At 42.5% G+C, this 23,704-nt stretch overlaps 1 protein-coding gene and 1 pseudogene across 4 annotated transcripts in view; one reads left to right on the top strand and one right to left on the bottom strand.

Moving 5' to 3' along the window:
* The window catches only part of LOC149473035 (uncharacterized), a 67,934-nt pseudogene extending 57,400 nt beyond the window's left edge, over positions 1 to 10,534 (top strand). Inside the window, exons 8-10 of the transcript XR_016313443.1 lie at positions 981 to 1,050; positions 5,468 to 5,544; positions 9,530 to 10,534. The product of XR_016313443.1 is annotated as an uncharacterized LOC149473035 (transcript). The remainder of the gene's footprint in view (positions 1 to 980; positions 1,051 to 5,467; positions 5,545 to 9,529) is intronic.
* NSMCE1 (NSE1 component of SMC5/6 complex) overlaps positions 10,485 to 23,704 on the bottom strand; it is a 433,288-nt gene continuing 420,068 nt past the window's right edge. For all 3 annotated transcript variants that reach the window (XM_089682179.1, XM_089682187.1, XM_089682170.1), the window contains one exon: positions 10,485 to 23,361. In XM_089682179.1, the coding sequence (XP_089538305.1) occupies positions 23,252 to 23,361 (110 nt within the window). In that variant the 3' untranslated portion in view covers positions 10,485 to 23,251. The remainder of the gene's footprint in view (positions 23,362 to 23,704) is intronic.

The following is a 23,704-nucleotide window of genomic DNA, read 5'->3' as shown; positions in this document are numbered from 1 at the left end:
TGATTAATATTTAAAACACAACTCTGGGCATTTTTTTTCCTATGGAGTGAGGCTGTGCCCACACTGCAGGGGTTAACTGCTCGTTTTGTCTAGGGGTAAACACAGAGCCTATACTCACCCAAACCTTCGGAAAACTGCGCTCCCCCACATCCAGCAGCAGACCATTCCTGCCGTCCTCATGTCCAGACCTAGTTTATGGGTGTGGTGACAACAGGTACAGTCCACCGCACAAGACCACTAGACTGCAGGGAGACAGGGACAAGTCTTGCACTGGGGGGGATCGGTGAATTAGGTGAGTATATTTCAGGTCTCCAATCTCCTAGACCAGCCTTTCTCAACTTTTTCAACATGGAGGAACCCTTGAAATAACTTTCCGGTCTTGGGGAACCTGTGCTAAAATTTTGAATTAAAACTCATAAATTTCCCACATGAAAAGTCAACCTTTCACCCTTGAAAGTGCATAATTCAATAACCTTTTCATAATCTACAAACAAATACCATAATCTCATATACACAAAATAATGTCCCTCTTCCACTTTAACTTGGGCAGTTTCCACCCTCCATCCAAGCTGCTGAGCCTCGTACTCCCAGTTCAGAACAGTCCAAACTTCATGCTTTCCATTCTACTGTGAAAATGACAGTGATGGAGGCTAGGGGAAAGAACTGGTGCCTAAATGGTGCATTCGTGGGTCTGGATGGGACAGTGTGACAGGAACACAGGTATAACCTTACTGGCAGGAAAAGATTCCATGTGAAGCTAAGCTTATAATGCTCGCCGACTTTTGTTCCCATCAGACAAGTCTTGCATTTCATACAAGTCAATAGGAATGCAAAATCAACTTTAGATCAAATGCACCTGTCAATGAATTCTATCTCAGTGGCATCACAAACTGATATCAAACTCGTACTATACACACGCCCAAAGCCTGTCATTAGATGCTCTATGAAGGATTGTGCTGAGCTTTCTTTGTCTCTTTCAGCTGTAAAAGGAAATGGTGGAATAATATCCCAGATCCCGGAAAAAGTAATCTGGCAATGACAATGCTACGGGTAAGTGGTGCGAGGATGTTTTGGGAAAAAATATATTACAATATTAGCAGCCTTCTCATTTTATTTATTACAGGAACCTATATAAGCTCCAAGGAGCAGGGCCCTCCTATCCCTCTTGTATTGAACTGTATTGTCTCCTGTTATATTGTAAAGTGCTGAGCAACCTGTTGGCATTATATAAATCCTGTATAATAATAATATATAGCAACGACTTTTTACGTAGCTCTTGACATACATTATATTGCCAAAAGTATTGGGTTGCCTGCCTTTACATGCTATTGAACTTTATTGGCATCCCAAGTCTTAGTCTGTAGGGTTCAATATTGAGTTGGCCCACCCCTTACAGCTATAACAGCTTCAACTCTTCTGTGAAGGCTGTCCATGAGGTTTAGGAGTGTGTCTATGGGAATGTTTGACCATTCTTCCAGAAGCGTATTTGTGAGGTCAGGCACTGATGTCAGATGAGAAGGCCTGGCTCGCAGTCTCCGCTCTAATTCATCCCAAAAGTGTTCTATCGGGCTGAGGTCAGGCCAGTCAAGTTCCCCCAACCTCAAACTCGCTCATCCATGTCTTTACAGACCTTGCTTTGAACAAAAAGGGGCCATCTCAAACTCTTCCCACAAAGTTGAGAGCATGAAATTGTCTAAAATATCTTGGTATGCTGACACCTTAAGAGTTTCCTTCACTGGAACTAAGGGGCCAAGCCCAACCCCTGAAAAACAAACCCGTACCATAATCCAATCTCCCCTCCACCAAACTTTACACTTGGCACAATGCAGACAGGCAAGTACCATTCTCCTGGCAACCGCCAAAAGCAGACACGTTGCCAGAGAAGCATGATTTGTCACTCCAGAAAATGCATCTAGAGTCTAGAAACTGCTCTAGAGTCCAGTGGTGGCATGCTTTACACCACTGCATCCGATGCTTTGCATTTCACTTGGTGATGTAAGGCTTGGATGCAGCTCCTCAGCTATGAACACCCATTCCATGAAGCTCCCTACGCACTGTTGATGTGCTAATTTGAAGGCCACACAAAATTTGGAGGTCTTTAGCTATTGACACTTGACTATTGATAGTTGGCGACTTCGGTGCACTGTGCACTTTAGCATGCACTGACCCCGCTCTGTCATTTTACATGGCCCACCACTTTGTGGCTGTTGCTGTTGTTCCCAGTTGCTTCCACTTTGTTATAATACTACTAACAGTTGACGTGGAATATTTAGTAACAAGGAAACTTCACAGCTGGACTTATTACATAGGTGGCAAACTATCGGAGTACCACGCTTGAATTCACTGAGCTCTTGAGAGCGACCCATTCTTTCACAAATGTTTGTAGAAGCAGTCTGCATGCCTAGGTGCTTGATTTTATACACCTGAGGCCATGGAGGTGATTGGACACCTGAATACAATGATTTGGAGATGTGTCCCAATACTTTTGGCAATATAGTGTATATTCACTTAAGTCCCTACCCTCAAGCGGCTTACAATCTAAGGTCCCTAACTCATATTCATACATACACATACAATAGGGCCAATTTAAAAAGGAGCCAATTAACCGACCAGTATGTTTTTGGAGTGTGGGTTTAAAGTTCCTGAAGGAAAACAATGCAGGCACAGGGAGAACATGGATGGGACTCGAACCATCAGCCCTAATGCTGCCAGGAGGAAGCACAGTATCAGCAGCCTCCTCAGTTCTTTACAGCCTGTCCAACAATAATCCTTTTACACTTGCACACTGATTCCCCATAGACGTGACTAGAGCCATAGACCGAATCTCAATATACAGCCCATTCAAACCTATGGGCAGTTCGTGAGCAGGTGTTTCCAGCGCTGAAATTATTTTCTTTGCGTGGGTTGTAGATATGAGTAGGAATGGAGTCCAGACCCACCTGAGCTATCCTGCGGGAAAGCTGTAAAAGCTGACAGCTAGTCATGCCCTGAAGTCGCATTGATGCGTGTATATGTGCAGTTGAGGGGAGGGGAATAACTCCGCTGCCTATGATTGGCTGTCAGCTTTGACAGCTTCCTGGCAGGATAGCTCAGGTAAGTGTGCAATTGAGGAGGCTGCAGCTCTGGAACTAAAGCTGGCTTTAGATGGATCAGAATTCATCTGCTTCAGCAGAGACCGGAGAAATTTCAATCCATCAATAGCCTTCTAGGGAAGTCAATCTAACAGTCGTCTTCTCTCAAACAGGCTTGTTTCAAAAATTTCCTCTGTTTGGCTGCAGCGCTGTTCAGTGTAGTCTGCCAGTGGAGGAGTCTCTGCTATCAGAATACATTAACCCAGTGAGAGTATTCCTCCATCCACCTCGTCTGTGTGGATGGTGGGGGAACTCATTCAATTTTTTTCAGTTAGCTCACTGGCTGACTGAAAAAACTGATCCATGTCAGCCTAAGGTAAGCAAGCAGATGTGAAGTAGGAGGGTGGGGGGCTGATGTAGTTTAGCTGGGAAGGGGGGTAGCTTGGCGAAGGTTCAGATAAAACTAAGCTGCCCTTTAAATGTTGCTATGCATGGCCCAAATTTTGACTGATTCATGCTGAACTGGCTGAAATTGAGCCATGGGTGCCATTGTCAAATGTTCAATCAACTTTTGTTGAAGGAGCTTTGTGGAAAATGGTCAAGCAGTAGTGATGCATACAATCAGATGCAGGCACTGTTCACATGTTCTGACAGCTGTGGGTGTGGAATGTCAGAATACAACAGCCAGCAGGGTAGGTTCCTCCATCCTATATACCAGGGGTCTCTAAACTTTCCAAAGTGCCAGTTTACTGTCCTTCAGACTTTTGAGGCGCCGCATTATGGCCAGTGAGGGTAGAAAATGTCTCAATGCCTCATGTGGTGTTCATTTGCAGAGTGCCTGTGGTCAGTAAGAGGAGGAATATTGCCCCGTCATTGGCATTAATGGAATAGTGCCCCATAGTTGGTGTCAGTGAGAGGAATAGTGCCCCATCATTGCTACCAGTGGGATAAATAGTGCCTCGTCATTGGTGTCAGTTGGAGGAATAGTGCCCCATTATTGCTATCACTGGGAGGAATAGTGCCCCATCATTGGTGTCAGTGGGAGGAATAGTGCCCCATCATTTCTATCACTGGGAGGAATAGTGCCTCATCATTTCTATCACTGGGAGGAATAGTGCCCCATCATTTCTATCACTGGGAGGAATAGTGCCTCATCATTGGTGTCAGTGGGAGGAATAGTGTTCCATCATTTGTGTCAGTGGATGAAATACTACCCTATCATTGATATTAATGGGAAGAATAGTGCGCTATTGTTGGTGTCAATTGGGGGAAATATGCCTCACTGTTGGTGTCAGTGTTAAGAATAGTGCCTCAAATCAGTGGGAGGAATAGTGCCCCAAGGGATGAGTAAAGGCTAGCAAAGGGCCATATCCAGCCCTCGAGCCGCAGTTTGGAGACCACTGCTCTATACAATAGGAAACGTATTATTCTGTGTTCACTATATTACTTTCACCTCCAGTCTTCACTGTGTGGCCTTGTTCAGATCTGCACAGACTTTGTTCTAAAAAAGGCAGCTTCTTACTGAACATGCGCACAGCAGCCCTATTCATTACTGTAGGAAAGCTAATGAAGTGCCCATTTTAAGAGAAAAGGCTGTGAAGGTCTGAGTGGGTCCCCACAGTGAAACCTGCTGTATCAAGGCTCAAAGTAAGTATACCAAATGGACAACTCTCACCTCACCAGCCGCTCCACCTCTGCCACCCCCCTCTGCCTCTCCCTCCACTGGCTCCCTATCGCCCAACGCATCAAATTCAAACTACTCACTCTGACCTACAAAGCCATTCACAACACTGCCCCTAACTACCTCACCGACCTGATTCCCAAGTACCACCCTACCCGTACCCTTCGCTCTTCACAGGACCTCCTTCTATCTTGCTCCCTGGTCTCCTCCTCACACGCACGTCTGCAAGACTTCTCCAGGTCCTCCCCCATCCTCTGGAACTCACTACCCCAATCCATCAGACTGTCACCTTCCCTCCTCACCTTCAGGCGCTCCCTGAAAACCCACCTCTTCAGGGAAGCCTACCCCACCCTCACCTAACTGCTGCTCTCCTTCATTCCTCCTACCACTCCATCCCCCACAGCCACTTCCTCCTGTACCACTACCCCCTCCCTCCCAGATTGTAAGCTCGAAAGAGTAGGGCCCTCTTACCCCTCGTGTGCTGTTCGTAGCTGCTGTAATGTTTCATGTATTGTCCCCCCCTCTATTGTACAGCGCTGAGCAAACCCTTTGGCGCTATATAAACTCAATGTAATGTAATGGAGTGGGGGTGGGTGGGCAATAATTAAAAAAAATCAACTACAGTTGACCTTTAATACAGTTTTGATACTTTTACTAAATCCTGATATAATAAAGGCATCATTATACACATTCAAATATCTTTCCATTTCTTTAGGTACCAGGATTCAAATCTGATGTGAATTGCCGCATTTTACCATTTGAGAACAAAAGAAAAAATAAGAAAACTATTTGGTAAGCTCTTTCTCAATTTTATATACTGAAAAGGTTCTCAACATACATGTTTAATGTATTATTGGAGAGAGGACGGCCTGCAATACTAGAAATACTACACCCATAGAGCTACAGTATCCTGTTTTTGTCCTAAAATTTTAAAACAGGATGATTGGGTAGGTTCATTTTTAGGGACTTCACTAATCACCAGCCGCTCAGCCATAACTTTACTGCTGGTAGCAATTTTGTAAGGAAAAGACAGGCTCATGTATTATGGACCTTATCACAGTCTAACACACAAAGGTATTTTGATTTTGCTGTGATTGTGGCTTCAATTGCAACATGAAAGAGAGTAGGTTCCAAAGAGGGACCAAAACTGGAGGAATAGAGCAAGCCAAGGGAATGGTAATATGGGGTACTGTAAGGTCTGGAGCTACTGTACACTTAGGCTTTATGGGTAGTCACCCTTGGTCCAATGTTCAGGCTACTGGGTAGAAGGGCCTGAAGAGGAACTGGGGAAGAGGAGATATTGCAAAGAACTAGGGGAGAATCCAAGAAGATGGCATGAAGTGAAAAGCAGAGGGAAACAACAAAGAGTTTGGGAGAGGTGGGTGTTGTGTCTAAGCAGTACACTGCTCTGGTCACCATCTTTATTAACCACTTGCCCTCCTGAGGATTTCCCCCCCCCTTCCTGACCAGGCCATTTTTTGCATTATGGCACTGCATTACTTTAACTGACAATTGCGCGATCATGCAACGTTGCACCCAAATTAAATTTATGTCCTTTTTTACCCACAAATTGAGCTTTCTTTTGGTGGTATTTGATTGCCTGTATGTTTTTTTTTATTTGTTGAGCTATAAAAAAAAAAAGACAATTTTGAGAAAAAAAACAATATTTTTGACATTTTGTTATTAAACATGCCCAGTAAAACAATTTAAAAAAATCAAATTTCATCATAAATTTTGGCCAAAATGTATTCTGCTACGTCTTTGCTAAAACAAATCCCAATACATGTAAATTAGTTTACATGAAAGTTATAGTGTTTACAAATGGCGGTATATATACTGGGATTTTATTTTTTGCTAGTAATGGCGGAGATCAGCGACTTATAGTGGGACTGAGGCACACATTCTGACACTGGGGGGAACTGACTTGGTGTCACTAACATCCCCAGTGACACCAATACAGTGATCAGTGCTAAAAGAAAAAGCATGACACTGTACTAATGGCACTGGGCAGGAAGGAGTTAACACGAGGGGCGATCAAAGGGTTAACTGCGTGCTGGGAGTGTTTTACTAGGGGGCGGTGTCTGTGTGCTTCACTGTAATCACACTGCTTTGGATGGCTGTGCTGTGTACAGCCATCCAAAGCAGTGTGCCCGAGCTGACAGGGAGGAGAACTGTTAGTAAACAAAAACGTTCTCCTTCCCGTTGGAGATCCTCAGAAATCACTGGGCGCTGGTGAATAATCACCACCAGGGACCCGGTGATTGAATGGTGGCGCGGGTAAGGCGCACGCGCCCCCTACCTGGAAATGCGAAATCACGTATATATACGTGATTTTGCGCACACGTGCCTCCCTGTAGCAGTATTTCTGCTATAGGGCGGTCAGGAAACGGTTAATCAACTTCCAGCTCCAATTCCTCCTATCTTCTCTTATAGCAGAAATGCCATAAAATTTTCTTAAAAACTTAGCAAATACACAACAGTGGAAGGGGACTCCAGATGATAGGGGGAGGAAAGCATCAAGGCTTCCGGGAGCTGGTTGCTTAATTTGGGCGGCATGAAAATGTAGCTGTGGAGGGGAGAAAGATCACCTATGGGAAGGCAGGAAAGAAGGGGAAATGGTGAGCAGTATATGTGAGGAGCATAAGTAGGACAAGTGTGGACCTCAGTATATTTCCACCATATTGCCACATCAATCATATTGCTATGGTAATTTTGAAAGTATAGATTCCACCACATTGTCTATAGTACCTTACTGTAACTCACTTTAATTTTACCTTTCCTGTGCAAGACATATTAATAAATAATTTGTATTGGGTTTCTGGATCCCCTAATGCCTAGACCTTCTGTTCTTGAATTACTTGAACCCAAGCTGGACATACAGTATGTCTGGCTTCCCACTTATCTTTACAATGCCCTTTGGACTTTATTGTTATGTTATGTGAGGCCTTACGACCTGTTTTGTAGATGGCACAATGTTGAACTCTAACTGTATTCTACAGAGTGTTTTGCTTTCCCCATTCTACCCATTCTCAGTGCCTTTTTTGTGCACTTTGTTTTCCTTTGGGCTTTGTACTGAAAAAGGTATAAAAGAAAAAAGATTTTAATGCAATATTTTGTCTTTAGCTGTGTCCTCCTACATGACCCCTCATCCTCCACCACAGTGTGCTCCACAGTATACAAAAAAATCAACCAAGGCCATCTTTAAGCTTCATGCACACTAGATGAAAAATAAGCTCCTAGCAGGTATTTATGAGGTTTTTTTCTGCCCAAAGAAGCAAATAGTGTTATCTTTATGTGTCCATGCACACAATTGTAGTCTAGAAGCATTTCTGAAGCTACAGCTTCTAGGAGCAAAAAAATACTTTTTTTTTGTGTTTGTTGGAGCAATTTGTCGGCAGAAAAAATGCTGAATGCTCCTTAACGTTGCTAAGAGCTGGTTTACATTTTTTTTCTTAATACTTCCTAATACCGGCCGCTGCATCCTTAACAACAGATGACTCATCAGCTGTCAGAGGGGTTCCCCGTTGAAAGCTGAATGTAAACAAAAGAATTGCAGCTCCTTTGTCTCCTCCTCCCATGCCCGTCTCCAGGATTTCTCAAGGGCTTCACCCATCCTCTGGAACTCCCTACCCCAATCTATCAGGCTATCACCTACTCTGCTCCCTTTTAGGCGCACTCTAAAAACCCATGTCTTCAGGGAAGCCTACCCCGACCCCAGCTAATACTGGAATCCTCTAATCTTCCTACCACTCCATCCCCCACAGTGAATTACCTCTTGTACCACTATCCCCTCCCTCCTAGATTGTAAGCTCCAAGGAGCAGGGCCCTCTAATCCCTCTTGTATTGAACTGTATTGTTACTGTACTGTCTCCCTCCATAATGTAAAGTTCTGAGCAAATTGTCGGCGCTATATAAGTCCTGTATAATAATAATAATTGCCGGCAATAGAAATTAAAAAAAAAAAAACAGCGTGGGGTCCCCCCCAAACCCATACCAGACCCTTAGGTCTGGTATGGATTTTGAGGGAAACTCAATGCCAAAATTTAAGGCATGTGGTCTGGTATGGTTTAGAAGAGGGAGGGTTTTCGTTTGTTCCCCCCTCCCCCTTTCCTGGCCTGCATCATGCTCACATAGAAATCTCCTTTGGTTTTTGTGGTGACTCCCACGCCATTTTTTTTTTAATTTAGGAGTGGGGTTTTCCCTCCAACTCCATACCAGACCAGGGTCTGATATGGATTTCGGGGGGGACCCTACACCGTTCTATATTTTTTTTCAATTTTGGCATGGGGTTTCCTGTAAAATCTATACTAGACCTAAGGGTCTGATATGGATTTGGGGGGGGGCCTACACCAATTTTTTACATTTTGGCATGGGATTACTCATAAAATTTACACCAGACTTGAAGGGCCTGGTCTGGATTGGAGGTGGGGCCGCCACACTTTTTTTTTTTCCCTCACATTTTAATTGCCAACACATCTTTTGCTAAACATTCAGCTCTCAGTGGGGATCCCTGCTGACACCTGATGGGTCATCAGTTGTTAAGGACTCCTTAACAACCAGCTATATACTGCTTAACGCCAGCACAAAACGGAAAAACAATGGGAAGCAACACACATGAGCGTTTTTTTAGCCAGTGCTTTTCCGGTGTGCTCCTAGTGTGCATGGAGTATTAAAGTATATTAAAATATATCAAATATATCTATTACAGTTTTGAGAACCATCAACTAGTAGTACCAAAGAAATTAAATTGCATTTATTTCATGTTTCATTCTTTTAGCGATAAATGGCTTAAAAAGCTGATCTTAAGAAACCAAGATGACATTGACAAGCAACCCAAGAATCACAAATCAACTCAATATTATAACTGCATTGATCACGCAGCTGTAAAAAATGTTTTCATACCAGAAACGATAGTGGTTGAAAGATCTTTAAACCTTACCTCCTTAGTAGTTGATACAGCCTTAGAGAATGAACCAAAAAATCCAACAGAAAACAATGAAGAATTTCAGCCATTGGAATGTGATTTTATCAATAGATTGTTTTTTGAAATTTTAAAAGATGATAGCAAACAGGAAAAAGGGATGGATTATTCTGGCAACTTGGGAACAGAAAACATAAATGATTCCTTGCTCCTCGAGGATGTCTGTTATGAAGATGGGAAACACATAAGCTTACTCTCCAACTACACCCGAGTAAAGTCACCAGCAGAAACACAAAGTGAAGATTTTAATAAAGGCCAAGAATCTAGTTTTTGGAAAGACTTATCAGTCTTTGTGCCCACGCTGATCTCCAATAAAAGCCATTCAGAAAATGACTGCCAATTTGGCAGGTTTTCGGGCTCAGACTATGAAACTTTTGCCACAGCTGTATTGCAATACAAGACAACTTTTGATAACTCCTACAAAACGATGGAGTCAGATCTTCCACAGTCCGAAGACAGTTAATTGCGATAATCACAACTTAAAGCAGAAGGCAGAAGCTTGTATGATTATACCTGATACATTGTGTAAGAAGCTCCAAATCATTTTGGAATCAAATTCTGACTGTTTGACACCTGCAAATCTGAATGAAGCAATAGCAGGTTCTTTAGAAGGTTGTCATGCTGATATTTTCATGGAGTAAGAATATAGACAATTTGATGAGGTGGTCCACCAAAATAAAAATTCAGGAAGGAACAATCCCAGACTTGCACAGTGCCCGCTGCTGGAAACAGGGTATAAGCCTTTTAAATATGTTGTTTAAATCAGATTATTTTTATTGACAGAATAAAAAATACTCCAGATTTTGTGCTTTTCCACAAACAACATAGAAAAAGTAGTTAAAGCAGTAGTAAAGCCTCAAGAGCAAATTAAAATAAATGGTCCCCTGGTAGGTTTAAGTCATAATGTACTAGTATGTGCTGCATGCTACTACATTATGACAGACTTAACTACAAACGGAGCCCTCTAGCGATGCGTTGTAAGGGCTCTCCTTGGTCTCCAGCGCTTCCATCTTCACCCAGTCTTCCTTCTGGGTTTTGTGTTTTTGGCCACTTGACTGGTCAAGCTGAGGTAACATCACTCCCATGCATACACACGGGAGTCCCATCACTGTGGCACATGGAGCGGGCTGTAAGCCCTGGTTCACACTGATGCGGAATTCTCGTTTTCTGTGCGAATTCCGCATCACATCAGAATCGCACCCCGTTCATGCGAACCGCTTCGGGGGTGTATGTTAACACCCTGAAAGCAGTCCGCAAAATGTGGTGTGATTTACAGAATCGGAATGCATAGGTGTGAATACCCATGCAATCTCATTCTAATGCGGACCAAAAAAAGGGTCCCGCACCTTTTTGGTGAGGGTGCGGTGTGATTAGAGCCATACAAAATGTATGGTTCCAATCGCACCGCACACAAATTGCATGTGATTTGCACAGGAATGCGGTGTGGTGCGGTGTGGTTCCTGTGAGAATCACATGCAATATACTGCACTGCATATATGTGAACCCGGGCTTAATGTGGTCTACACATGTGCGGCTCATATCACATTACCCGCTGACAGGCAGGAGGGACATTTATAAAAAGCTTGCCTGTCAGATGATTTTTAAATGAATGACTTTATTACCACTTTAAAGTAAAATTAAAGGAAAATCTTATCTTCATTTTGGGGGCGTAAGGACGGGTTATAAGGGTTTTTTTTGCCAACTGTGTCCCACAGGGGAGATTTCCCTTCACTTTCTGTCCTGGAGCCAAAACAAGAAATAAGAAATCCCTCCAAAGTTAAACGAAAATTTGAAGTACTTTTGATCGACATTCATCAAGTCATCAAATGTACTGAGATTTTTCATACAAATGTTCATAGGAATATTAAACGTTGTTCAAAAATCTACTAGTGTATGGCCAGCTGAAGTATTTCAGCAGGAGTTGCTTTTTTTTACTTTTACTTTAACTTCTCCTACCTTTCTTTTCTTTTGGGTAACCTGAGGTTTGGCTTTAACCACTGTTAAAAATAGAGAATTGCAATACAAATTGATCTATTGATAAATGTTTTCACACAAGCCAGGGACTGATCTTACTAAACCCAGGACCCTGCATTCACTATATCTGGTCTCCCACAGTACACGGAAATGCAATTATTTTAGTAAATACTAAACACCTTTTCCCATTAGCAGTTAGAGCAGTCTTGTGACTTCTATCAGTGTCCAGCAGAGCACTGGTTAAAGCTTGTAGGAGGAGTTTTCTTTCAGCTCTAGGATGCAGAACTCATGACCTCTGTCTGAACAGTGCTGATCACATGCACTCTCCGAAGAAAAAAAACCTCTCTAGCCATACACACTAAACTGAGCATGTGCAGAATGGCTACGGGTTCAGTCTGTCTTATCAGGAGCGAAAGACAAAGACATTTTAACAAGAGGAAGGGCAGAAATGTCAGGATCAAACAGCATTTTTACACAATCCAGAGGATTAACCCCTTAGGCTTCACAGTAAGTATACAAAGCATGCTTTACTGCATTTACAGACTGATTTTAGTAACACTTTACCTTGCACCCTTTTAATGATGCAGGAAATTTCCAAAAGTGGTGTGCACCACATTAACTATGCAGATAAACCTGTTTCAGGTGTTTTGCTGTAGCCCCCCATGCACACATGTTCCATCGCTGTACCCTTCTGCACACAGTCACCATGGATGGTATACAGGGCTCAATGTAAACTATGACAGAGTGGCTCCTGGCTCTCACCCCACCATTCTCTAGGCAGCATATTGTACTTTCTACACAGCTTGGACTTTGGGAGGCGGCAGGTGCAGCACTGAGTGATAGGGCAGCAGACCAATCAGCGTCCGCTGCATTCAAGCGAATCAGCAGTCAGACATCCTGCTGGGAGGCGGGACTATTACCATAGCTGTGTAGGAGGGGCATTTGGAGGCCCTGTCCTTCTCACCGAATAGAGATATAATGTGAGCGAGTCACGTGCACAGCCTACATGACGACGGTGCTGCTGAGCCCACGCCGACCCAGCCCAGAGTCCTCTCACTGGTTCGGGAAGTGTCCTCCTCCTTCCCTGCTCTCTCAGCCTTTCTCTCCTCTCAGGATCAGACCCAGAGTTGGCTTACTCCATCCATCCCGCCCTGTCCTCTCAGGAGCCTCTCATGGGGCCCCCCTGGCCCTCGGGCAGTGTCCAAGTGGTCTGTCCGCCCCTGGGTAAGGGATGTAAGCTGTCAGCAGACAGTTTACATCCCTCTCTGCACGTGCGGTGATTACACTACATGAGCGGAGCTAGCAGGGTTAACAACCTCCATCTCACTTTGAGCTGAATAGGGGGCAGGGATGGACAGAGAGAACAATATATATTGCATATATGCAGCTCCAGCTCTCCTGTACTCTCTGTTGTATCTGTCACAGAGCAGAACAGAGAAGTGATCACTCCTAATCAGCAAAGGGGCTTGTGCTAGATTTGTTAATTAGGAGTAGAATCTGCCTATTTTTTTATTTTTAGAAGGGCAGTGCAAGCATTATTGTCACAGATTCCCCACACACCACGCCCACAGCGACTAGCTAACCGAGGTGCGCACATGTGGCCGTGACTGGGGGTAAGAGGGAATAAAGGGGACTCAACTATGAATATATAAAACCGTATATAAGATCAGCCGTGATACACTTTTACAAACCTCTGGCCACCACCGGAGGGAGACTCCACTCCAATCCAGCTAGCTGACCATACACATGGACAGATATGATCTTACATACAATCTGGTGCACTAATTAGGGTTGAGGAGCAGCCTAGCGATTGACACACCCTTCTAGGATTCCTCCAGCTATCCTACAAGCCAGAACCCCCGTGTTAATCACTATTCCACTGTCCACACAACCCCACACCAGACACATCACAAAAAGGTAGCCTACCACCACCCAGCAGTTTATCCGCAGAACGGTCTGCTGAGACACCCCACACACACAGATGTTACCTTTTACAATCTGCATGCAATCTGCCCACACGCAGTGCAATTGCATACAGATTGGCAATGAGCTTGACCGAGCGTTTAAAGGCACTAACATACAATACAATCTAATCTCTCCAATCTAATCTCTCCGAAGATATGAGCCCGTGCTTAAGTACATAGAAGTCACTAATTAATTTTAAGATTTAATTTCCCGAAAGTGGGCAGTGCAAACAAAATGTACAAAATATAAAAAGCTACAGAAATACAAAAAATACAAGACACACAAATGACTATTCACTATAAAATAAAAGGGAATAAAAAAACGGAGATAAAACTTTTACTAAGATCTATCCTGCAACTGGAGCAAGTCAGGGAGAAACAGCAATCCGTTGGTCGATCGAACCAGCTCCATACAAATTACCATGTCCCAATGCCTGGGTACTCAATTTATGGGGATATGGATGTAGGCGGGACATTAGTCTTCGGCCAATTGACCCTGGGGGGTGTTACTGTACCCACCCACAAGATGTTCTGGGTGCTGACCTGCCCAAGGTCAATCGGACCAAGACCGGCTTTAAACACCAAGTCGGGGATTGGATTTCCGACACCAGCGCATCAGTCCAATCACAACAGTACCATTCACTGTTCGACTGTCGCACTCCAGCGCCACCTAACCATTTCCTGCATTTTCCTGGCCTTCTACCTAAGCCACAAATACGGTTTTTATACGTCGGTGTGACTCACAAGGTGCCCAATCGGAAAGGAATTATTTTCATCTCTCTGCAACTAATATTTTAGCTGTTGAGAGATGAAACATTTCCTTTGATGTATGTATATTATTTTACAGCTCCCAATGTCAGATCGGAGACAATCTGTCTACAGCCATTTCCTTCAAACCGGTTTCCCCAGAAGGTGACAAACTCTTATTAGCCTCCAGGTACCACTTCCATAGGAAGCTAGGCTTTTGAGAAGTTGACAAAATCTTATTAGCCCCCAAGTGCCACTTCCAGAGGAAGCTAGGCTTTTCCAATGTTAATTGATGACCATTTGTCTGAGTACCTATGACTGAATATTTCTTTAATGACAAGGACTGAAACTACATCTATGATTACATTGTCATATCTTATCTACTCAAATCTGTACATTCATGTCACATATACGTCACAATTATGCTTGCACTTTTTGTTCAGTTTTCTCAAGAGTCAAACTTCCACAAGAATCACACATTTTTCCCATTAATCTAAACAGAAACATGAGTGAATCTTGGATGAAAGTTGTGGGAAAACATTTATAAATAGACCCCATAGACTTGCATTGTGAATAGGAACAATGAAACACAACCATTGTGTAACACTGGAAGACAGGAAGAAGAGTCTAACAATGTAATGAGGAAATATACCTCATGTATGAGAGTCCTTATTAAGTTTTAAATCAAAGTAACTTTATTTGTGTAGCTAGTGTCAGGACAAGGTGGTCCAGCTCCCAATGCAAAGATACCGAACTGCACCCTCCTCCTTCACAATGTGTGAGCTTAATCGTCTTCTGCAACTGAGATCCCACTTCCAGCAGCCACCCATTTGTCTCAGCATTACTGTGTAGGTCCAGATCTCTCAATCAAGTTTCATGTGAATCCGAAAGTACACAGTGTCAGGACCTGGATCACCTGCTGATGGCACTGTGCTTCTCAGAGTGTAAGGTTCTAATTTTTGAGTCTACCAATGGGTGTCTCCCAGCAACCAGGAGATGCCAGTAATCAGTTCCACCCGATATTGGCTGCTGGGTGGATATTTAGTCTCTCCGCTACTAGTGCCTCCAGCTTAAGTGTTTTGATTGCTCTTCCCCTGTAAGGCTACTTTCACACGGATCCACAACAAAAACATATTTTTGCTATGGTTTTACCGTGTTTGTGTAGCATTTTTTAAGGGACGTAGGACTCAAAAACTGCACCAAAAAGGCAACACCGGTGCATTTTTGCCGTGTTTTCCTTTGATTTCAGTGGGGAGGTTCATTTTTAGTGCGTTTTTTTTTCTACGGCACCAAAAATGTTTCAAACAGGACTTTGAAAAACACACAGTACCCTCAACGGATCAGCATGAAGCGTTCCATAGGAATACATGATCACATGTTTTTCTTTCGCTTTTTTAATGCAAAGCAGGGAAAAAAACAGGTCAATGTGAAAGCAGCCGAACTGTATACAGTTTTGCTGTGCTGCCAGACACTGCTAGCCTTTTATCCTTCTGCTCCTGATTGTGCTCTTTGCCTTGTACGGATACCCTGATCCCCGCTGCCTTGTTCCTACTCCCCCTTGTACCTGATCCCAGTTTGGTTCTCCGTTACTTTATGTTCCCTGAACCTCCAGTTTTACCCCGTTTGTTGTGTTCCCCATTTGTATATAGTCATTTCGCTAATTAGATTTTCTGTTACTTTATTGGGTTGTTTAGTTAGGCATTTTTGGTTCACTTGTATCTTTATTTGCTGATATTTGGATGGATTTTGGTTTCACTGTAAAGAAATCTTACTGTAAATATTTATGGTCTGGTCCCAGTATACTTGAGTGTAGCTAAACAGATTGGGCCATCTCTGCTGCTGATTCCTGACACATAGGGGTTTATTTACTAAACCTGGTTGACTCAGAATCTTGTCCACTTCTGCATAAAAACCAATCAGCTTCCAGGTTTTATTGCTGAAGCTTAACTGAACATGCTGAGGTTAGAAGCTGATTGGCTACCATGCACAGGTGCCCAAGATTCTGAGTCAACCAGGTTTAGTAAATAAACCCCATAGTGTTGTTGTGCGACCTTCCTGCTATGTGTATTCTCTGCCTCTATGTGTGTGTGTGTGTTCCCTGCCTCTGCTATGTGTGTTCTCTGCTATGTGTGTGTGTTCTCTGCCTCTGCTATGTGTGTGTGTTCTCTGCTATGTGTGTGTGTTCTCTGCCTCTGCTATGTGTGTGTGTTCTCTGCCTCTGCTATGTGTGTTCTCTGCTATGTGTGTGTGTTCTCTTGCCTCTGCTATGTGTGTGTGTTCTCTGCCTCTGCTATGTGTGTTCTCTGCTATGTGTGTGTGTTCTCTGCCTCTGCTATGTGTGTTCTCTGCTATGTGTGTGTGTTCTCTGCCTCTGCTATGTGTGTTCTCTGCTATGTGTGTTCCCTGCCTCTGCTATGTGTGTGTGTTCTCTGCCTCTGCTATGTGTGTTCCCTGCCTCTGCTATGTGTGTGTGTTCTCTGCCTCTGCTATGTGTGTTCTCTTGCCTCTGCTATGTGTGTGTGTTCTCTGCCTCTGCTATGTGTGTTCTCTGCTATGTGTGTTCCCTGCCTCTGCTATGTGTGTGTGTTCTCTGCCTCTGCTATGTGTGTTCTCTGCTATGTGTGTTCCCTGCCTCTGCTATGTGTGTGTGTTCTCTGCCTCTGCTATGTGTGTTCTCTGCCTCTGCTGGCCACTTTGTGCTGATTTGGAATAACACTGGATGACCAGCCAGAGGCAAAAATAAGGCAAACCAAGCATGCCAGCCACAGTAGTTTGTAGATTAGAGAGAAGTGTAGGGTCATTTATGTTGGCTATGAATAAAGCATGTAGTAGCTAATAAGTTCTGGAAAAGAGGGCTTTAAAATAGCAACTTTTATGCTTTTAAAACTAGGCACATACTTGTGGTGATGTATTTAAATTTTAAAAGTTGCTTTGGACTTTTTTTTCTTTTTGTCTACAATAGCTCAAATAATAAAATACAGCACAAATATGCAAAGGACATAAAAGTCATTTTATGCTTTTGTTTTAATCATTTTTTTTTTTTTTTACATTTATGAATGGCTTTGTGTTTGTCAGCAAAGCCATTCATAGTTCTGATCTCTAAAGTGAGGGTGATTTTATTTTGTATATGCAGTTTTTTGGATGATCTTAGGGCGAGGTTTACAAATGCAATAATTTTTGTAACTGAGCAGCCAATGAATGTTTTCAAACATTCATTTTTTGTGCACTCAATGCCTTTGCAAACCCAGATATAACCTTGTAGAAGTGATATCATCACTCTCCTGTAGCCTGTGCAGACAGCAGAGTTGTGGGAGCGGCCCAGCGGGTCCAACCACTACAAGCAACTACAGGAGGAGGGCGGATACAAGACAAGTCAATCTGCATAAGGAGAACAGCAGTGACTGGAAGTTCCTGCACTAGATCTTTCATGAAGTATTACTGCACAAAACATTCACAAAGCACACCGAGATTCAAGCAAGTAACACAGATGCCTCTTGTAATCAAACCGTAACGCCCCCTTCAGATGGGCGATTACATGCATACACAATGCTGGAGGCAATTTACAGCACACAATCATTTTTGTAGCATAATGTGAAACATATTCTTCTAGCTAAAGAACACTGTTTTTTATCAAGTAGTTATGAGTCAAGTTCTGCTTTAGGACAGTCATGCATGGATCGAAATTTGGTCGGTTCAGCAGGGACCGGCTGAGTTTCAATCCATGTATGGTCACTGTGGATCTACTGATCGACTTCTGTACAACCGCCCTGTCAGATTTTCTCCAATCAGTGCTGCAGGCTATAGCCTGCAATGCTGCTCACTGTATTCTGACTGCAGGGAAGTCTCCCTGCTGTCTGAATACAATAGCTCAGTATGGAAGATATCTCCATCATATCAAATGTGTGAATGGGGGAATCAGCTGGTTTTTTTTGTCAACGCAAAGGCTGAATGAGAAAAAAAAACTGACCAATATATAGGTGGTCTTACTATGCTTTGTTCAGCATTTTGTCTCTGTGTGGAAGTGGTTATCTTGATAGAGGTAGGAATTTCCTCCTTTATGTCAAAACTTTGAAAGTTTTCCAACAGTCCCGTTCGAGAGAAGTCAATCAATAGATCAAATTTTCAAGAGCGGGAATGGCCATAGATGGATCAAAATTTGGCTGGTTGAATTTTAATCCATCTATGGTCAGCTTAAGGTTAAGTGTGCAGTCATTCTGCTCTCTTCATCTTTCCACACAGAGCCCATGGAGATGTTCTGAAGCAACTGCAGGGATTAGGTAACAATGTGTATCACAGGTGATAAGTACACAGATCAGAACTAAAGATCTACAGTATATCTGTGGCTGAAGTCACTTGCCAGTAAACTCAACAGCCACGCAAAACACACAAGGAACGATTTCGACATTTAAATTGTGAGACAATACCCATCTGCCTCAAAATCTACCAAGTGACTTCTGTTTTTATACTTGCATTTAAATTGTACCTGTTTGCATCGTGTTTATGTGTAATGTAAGGCTTTTGCTTTGTTTTAACTTTAAATATTTTGAAAAAATGTAAAGAAGGGCAATAAAATTGGTTTTCTGTACTCACAGCAAACCCTTTTCTTGGAGTCCATTGAGGGACATAAATCCTCAGGTACTATATTGCTGCCTACAGGCAGCTTGGATATTGGCAAACAAAAACTGTAGGCTAGTTTAGGATAACCCTCCTATTACCAGAATGCCTCCATTTTGCTGCAAAAGCAGCACTATGGGCATGATCATAAATATAGAGGGGTGGGCCTTATGCCCCTCAATGGACTCCAACAGAAGGATTTTACAGTGAGTATAAAAAAACATTTTTTTCTTTATTTGTGGATAAAGTATTTATCCTTCAGGATGTCCAAAAAGCAGTCCAACTTAGAGGTGGGCAACATATCAAACAAACTCAAACAAATCCAAGAAATACAAAATAAATGACTGGCCTGCTTGAAGAACCTTACACCTGAAACTGGCACCAGACAAGGCTGAAAAATCTACACATCTAGTAGCGTATGCTTTGACAGGAAACGGTGGAACCTGATCCTTGGGACCATAGGCTTGAATGATGGTCTGCCTAAAGCTGGGTAAGAACGGAATTGGCGCTGGGAGGGAACCACAAGTAGGGAGATAGTAATGTGAATAAAAATGTTCAACCTATCCTCCCACACCCTCTCCCCTACTGAAGTTTCCCTCTTACAATGAGGTTTAAATTTCGCGCCCAACTCCCGACCCAACTCCTTCACTCAAATATTTAAATAGATTCATCCGCAATTTAACTCTAAAAAGGTACTTCAACATCCAGGACTCCAAAAATCCCAAAACAGGTGCTACTAACCCCAATTCACCTGAGTTGCCCTCAACTTCACTTGATGAATCCACCCTCCAAAACCTATGCGACCTATGGGATAGCATTGACAACCTTATCCTCTTGTCACAACACCCCAACATATCCCGGCCGACCAAACATACACACTTCAAACCCAAATCAGTATTTAACCCCACACAATCCAAAGGACCATATATTGAGACCTTTTACCAAATAGTGTTCAGCAAACTCACTAAGATGTGTAAGAAGGAAACATACAAAAAAAACAAAAAAAAAAAACATACCACATCAAACCTATCACAAAAAACAGCCCTCAGCACCCTCAGTCACTAACCTTATAAAATCAGCAGATAAAGGTGGTGGGATAGTAATCCGAGAAAGAACCGATTACCTTACTGAGGCCCATAGACTCCTATCTGATGACCACACCTACGCCCATCTAAAAACAGACCCATTCCCCGGTTTCGTTGTAGAATCCCAAACCATTATCAATAAGGCCCTCGAAGACGGCATATTAACCAAACTGGATGTTTGCTCTCTGTACACATCCATTCCCCATGATGTAGGCCTAAGAGCCGTTTCACATTTTCTAATGGAAGATTCCTATCTCAATACTGACCAAATTAACTTCCTACTCACAGCTACCAAATTCTGCCTTGAACACAACTATTTCACTTTTGATGGTGACTTTTATTTACAAATACAGGGCAGAGATGTGGTAGCTAATTTCGCTACCAATTATGCCAATCTAACCATGGGCCTGTGGGAAAACCAACACATCTAGAAAAACAAACCCGTTTAGTCAACATCTGGTATTTTACGGCCGATACATCGATTATATCATAATCATCTGGGACGGCTCCTGTTCCCGCTTATTGGAGTTCGTAGAATTCTGCAATTTCAACCTTTTCGGCCTCTCTTTCACCCATGTAGCTGACCCCACCTCACTCTGCTTTCTAGACCTGGAACTTACACATTTCAACTCCACCGTCATCGCCAAGAACTACAATAAACCCACTGCTGGTCATTCTTTCCTTCACTTCTCCACTTGCCATCACCCTAGATGGATCCGTAATATCCCCAAAAGTCAATTTCACCACCTCAGACAAAACTGCACCAGACTTACAGATTACCAGACACACAGCTTGGTTCTCAAAAAGAAATTCCTTGAAAAAGGATATCCCCATGAGCTCATAGAAGCCTGCTCCAATTATCTGACTGAGTCTCTCCCCCATGCCAAAAACAATCCCGAACCAACCATCAGGTTCGTGACACAATACCACTCCACCTGTGAAAAAATGGAAACCATTTTCAAAGGACATTGGCCCATCCTATCCCAAGATCCACACTTTGCATCATCCATCTGCCCAAATTTGCTTATAGGAAAGCACTTAGCCTCAGAAATAAGATTGTGCCGAGTAAAATCCCCAGGAAAACCAACAAAACCACCTCTAGACAGCTCACTCTCATCCCAATCACAAGGATGTTCCGCTGCAATAAAACTCTATGCCTCACCTGTGCCCACGTTCCTCATGGTAACAAAAAACTTTTTGTACTAATGCCAAAACTTATCCCTTCACAGCTGTTTATAACTGCTCATCCACTTATGTGGTTTATTACATCTCATTGCATGGGGCCTTTTCACCATGCAATTTCCTTGTGATTCCCATAATCGCACTGCGTTTTTAGATGAGTGGGGGTGCCATTAAGAATGATGCAGGTGGTTGTGGGAACAGGTGTAATTCCCACACCCGGAACCACCTGGGATAGTGTGAACCAGGCGTAAGCCACATAGAAAAGGAGTTGGACAGAGGCACAGAAGTACAATGTCCTGGTTGAGGTGAAAGGCAGAAAGTACAATGGGCAGGAAGGAAGTTCTAGACCCCAAGAGAACCTTGTCCCAAAAAAAAAAACAAAAAAAAAAAAACAAAATGCCGCCAGTTCACAGAGGTGGTGGCTACAATAAATACCACCTTGTGGGTGAGAGGAGAAAGAAGAAGGTCTCAAATTGGTTTCAAATTGAAGTTTGTAAAGCCCAGAAAGAACTATATTCAAATCCCACTGAGTCACTGGGCACCACATGGGGAAGCCACATCGGCAACCCCCTGTACAAAGGTCTTGATCAAAGAGTGAGAAGCCAGTGGTCTCTTAAACAATATAAAGGACAGAAACCCGAGCCTTGATAGTAGGATCACTTACTTGGCTGCAGGAAAGAGAGAAACTCCTGGGGTGGAAGCTCTGAGGCTCACAACAAGTGAAGTATGCCTTCCTTGTCTATGGTAGACTTTGCAGGAAGTAGACTTTCTAGTTTTTAGCATACTCAGAGATGCCCGTCCCACAGAATTGGTCCCTGTAATGGAATAGTCTTTGTTGTAATCTTTGAAGATCTTTTATTGCTTGTAAAGAATATTTAAATATTTACCTATCTATGGGCTGGGCACAGGTTCACTTTAAGCTTCAATTAGGAAGTGCAGACTAGAGACATTAATGGGAGCCCCAGCTGTAGTTTTTTTTTAAATATTTTCCATCAGAAGGTTTTTATTTGAGGTTCTTAACAATTTTTGGTCTGACAAAGTTATTAAAGAATATTAAACATATTGCAGAACAGAACAAAGTGGCTTGTAGTACACAAAGAAACATATGTGCAGTCACTGATTTTCCACATGCAGAGATAACCTGCAAAATCCTTCTTTAAAACCAGAAGTTACACTATGTTAACACTTCCCAACTGTAGCTTTATATACGCTTTTGGTAAGCGTCTGGCAGTGCTGATGCTTTTTGAAACCTACTAAAATGTCTCCTGAGCCTGGACCCCAAGAAAAGGCAAATACAATGTCATATGTCCCTATATTTCTAACTACTAAAGATCCATTTACAATCTATATTCAACAAACCTAGAGATAGAGTCTGATATGGATTTCTAGACAGCTGCCAAAATTTTCTTAAAGTGAACTCTTCCATTCCACAAGCATGTAAACATATTGGTGCTGACATAATCTGGTCCAAACTAATTCCTCCTTTCCTTGAAACACAGAGCTTAATAAGACTAAACAGCAATGTTCCACCTGTAACCACCCCCCCACCTCACCTAGTCACTTCCGTGCAGAAAGCAGTGACATATGACTGTCATAGGAGGATACAGATGAGAAACAAATGGTGGTGTGCAATTGGGGATAAACAGAGTCTCAGGGGATATATTATATACAGATTTTGTAAAACATTTCTTGTAAGCAGAAGTTTGTATTTGGTGGCACTTTCTGCAAACATTGGAAAAGCAAAGGGTTGCTTTAAATGTTTTCTAACGTCTTTGTGAATAATCCTAACAATCAAAGTGTCTGCAGTCCAGAGGATATTTGTATAAGACTGCAAAGGACAGAACTAAAAAATGCAAGCAGAGAAAAAAAAAATGTTATAACAATATTTTCAGGAAAATACACAAAACTGTAAGAAAGCACACACTGCATATATACAAAATCAAAACCACAAATTATTTATGTCGTCTTGTCCTAGTGGATGCCGTTGAAACATTTCTTCTCCCTTCTTCCACTCTGGACACCTGGGAAGTGGATGGTGTTTCAGAACTGGCCTGGGAAAATCCTGTCAACACACAGAATATCCCCATTATGTAAAAGAAAAATAATAACATTGTAGTATTTTGGCAAGAGTGCAAAAAGAAATATTCAAACATCGCAAAAATAAAAAATTATATAAAATATATAATGTGCTTCCCTCAAAAATAATATATCATGACATATATAAATATAAATATTAGTAAAATTGATAGAAAAAAGTCCCACTCCAAAATAAGTGAAAAAAATCTTTAAAAAAAAAAAAAAACACAGAAAGTCCTCTTTCCAAAGAAATGTGCTTGCACCAGGAATAGTGCTCAAACAATATATACCGCACTCACCAGATAATGGTGAAAAAAATGCCTTTTAGG

The sequence above is a fragment of the Staurois parvus genome, unplaced genomic scaffold (genome assembly GCF_062004578.1).
Source record: "Staurois parvus isolate SC_StPar_1 unplaced genomic scaffold, SC_StPar_1.0 ptg000018l, whole genome shotgun sequence".
NCBI lineage: Eukaryota > Metazoa > Chordata > Amphibia > Anura > Ranidae > Staurois > Staurois parvus.
Note: the sequence above shows the minus strand (reverse complement) of the source record. Positions and strands in the feature narration are given on the sequence as shown.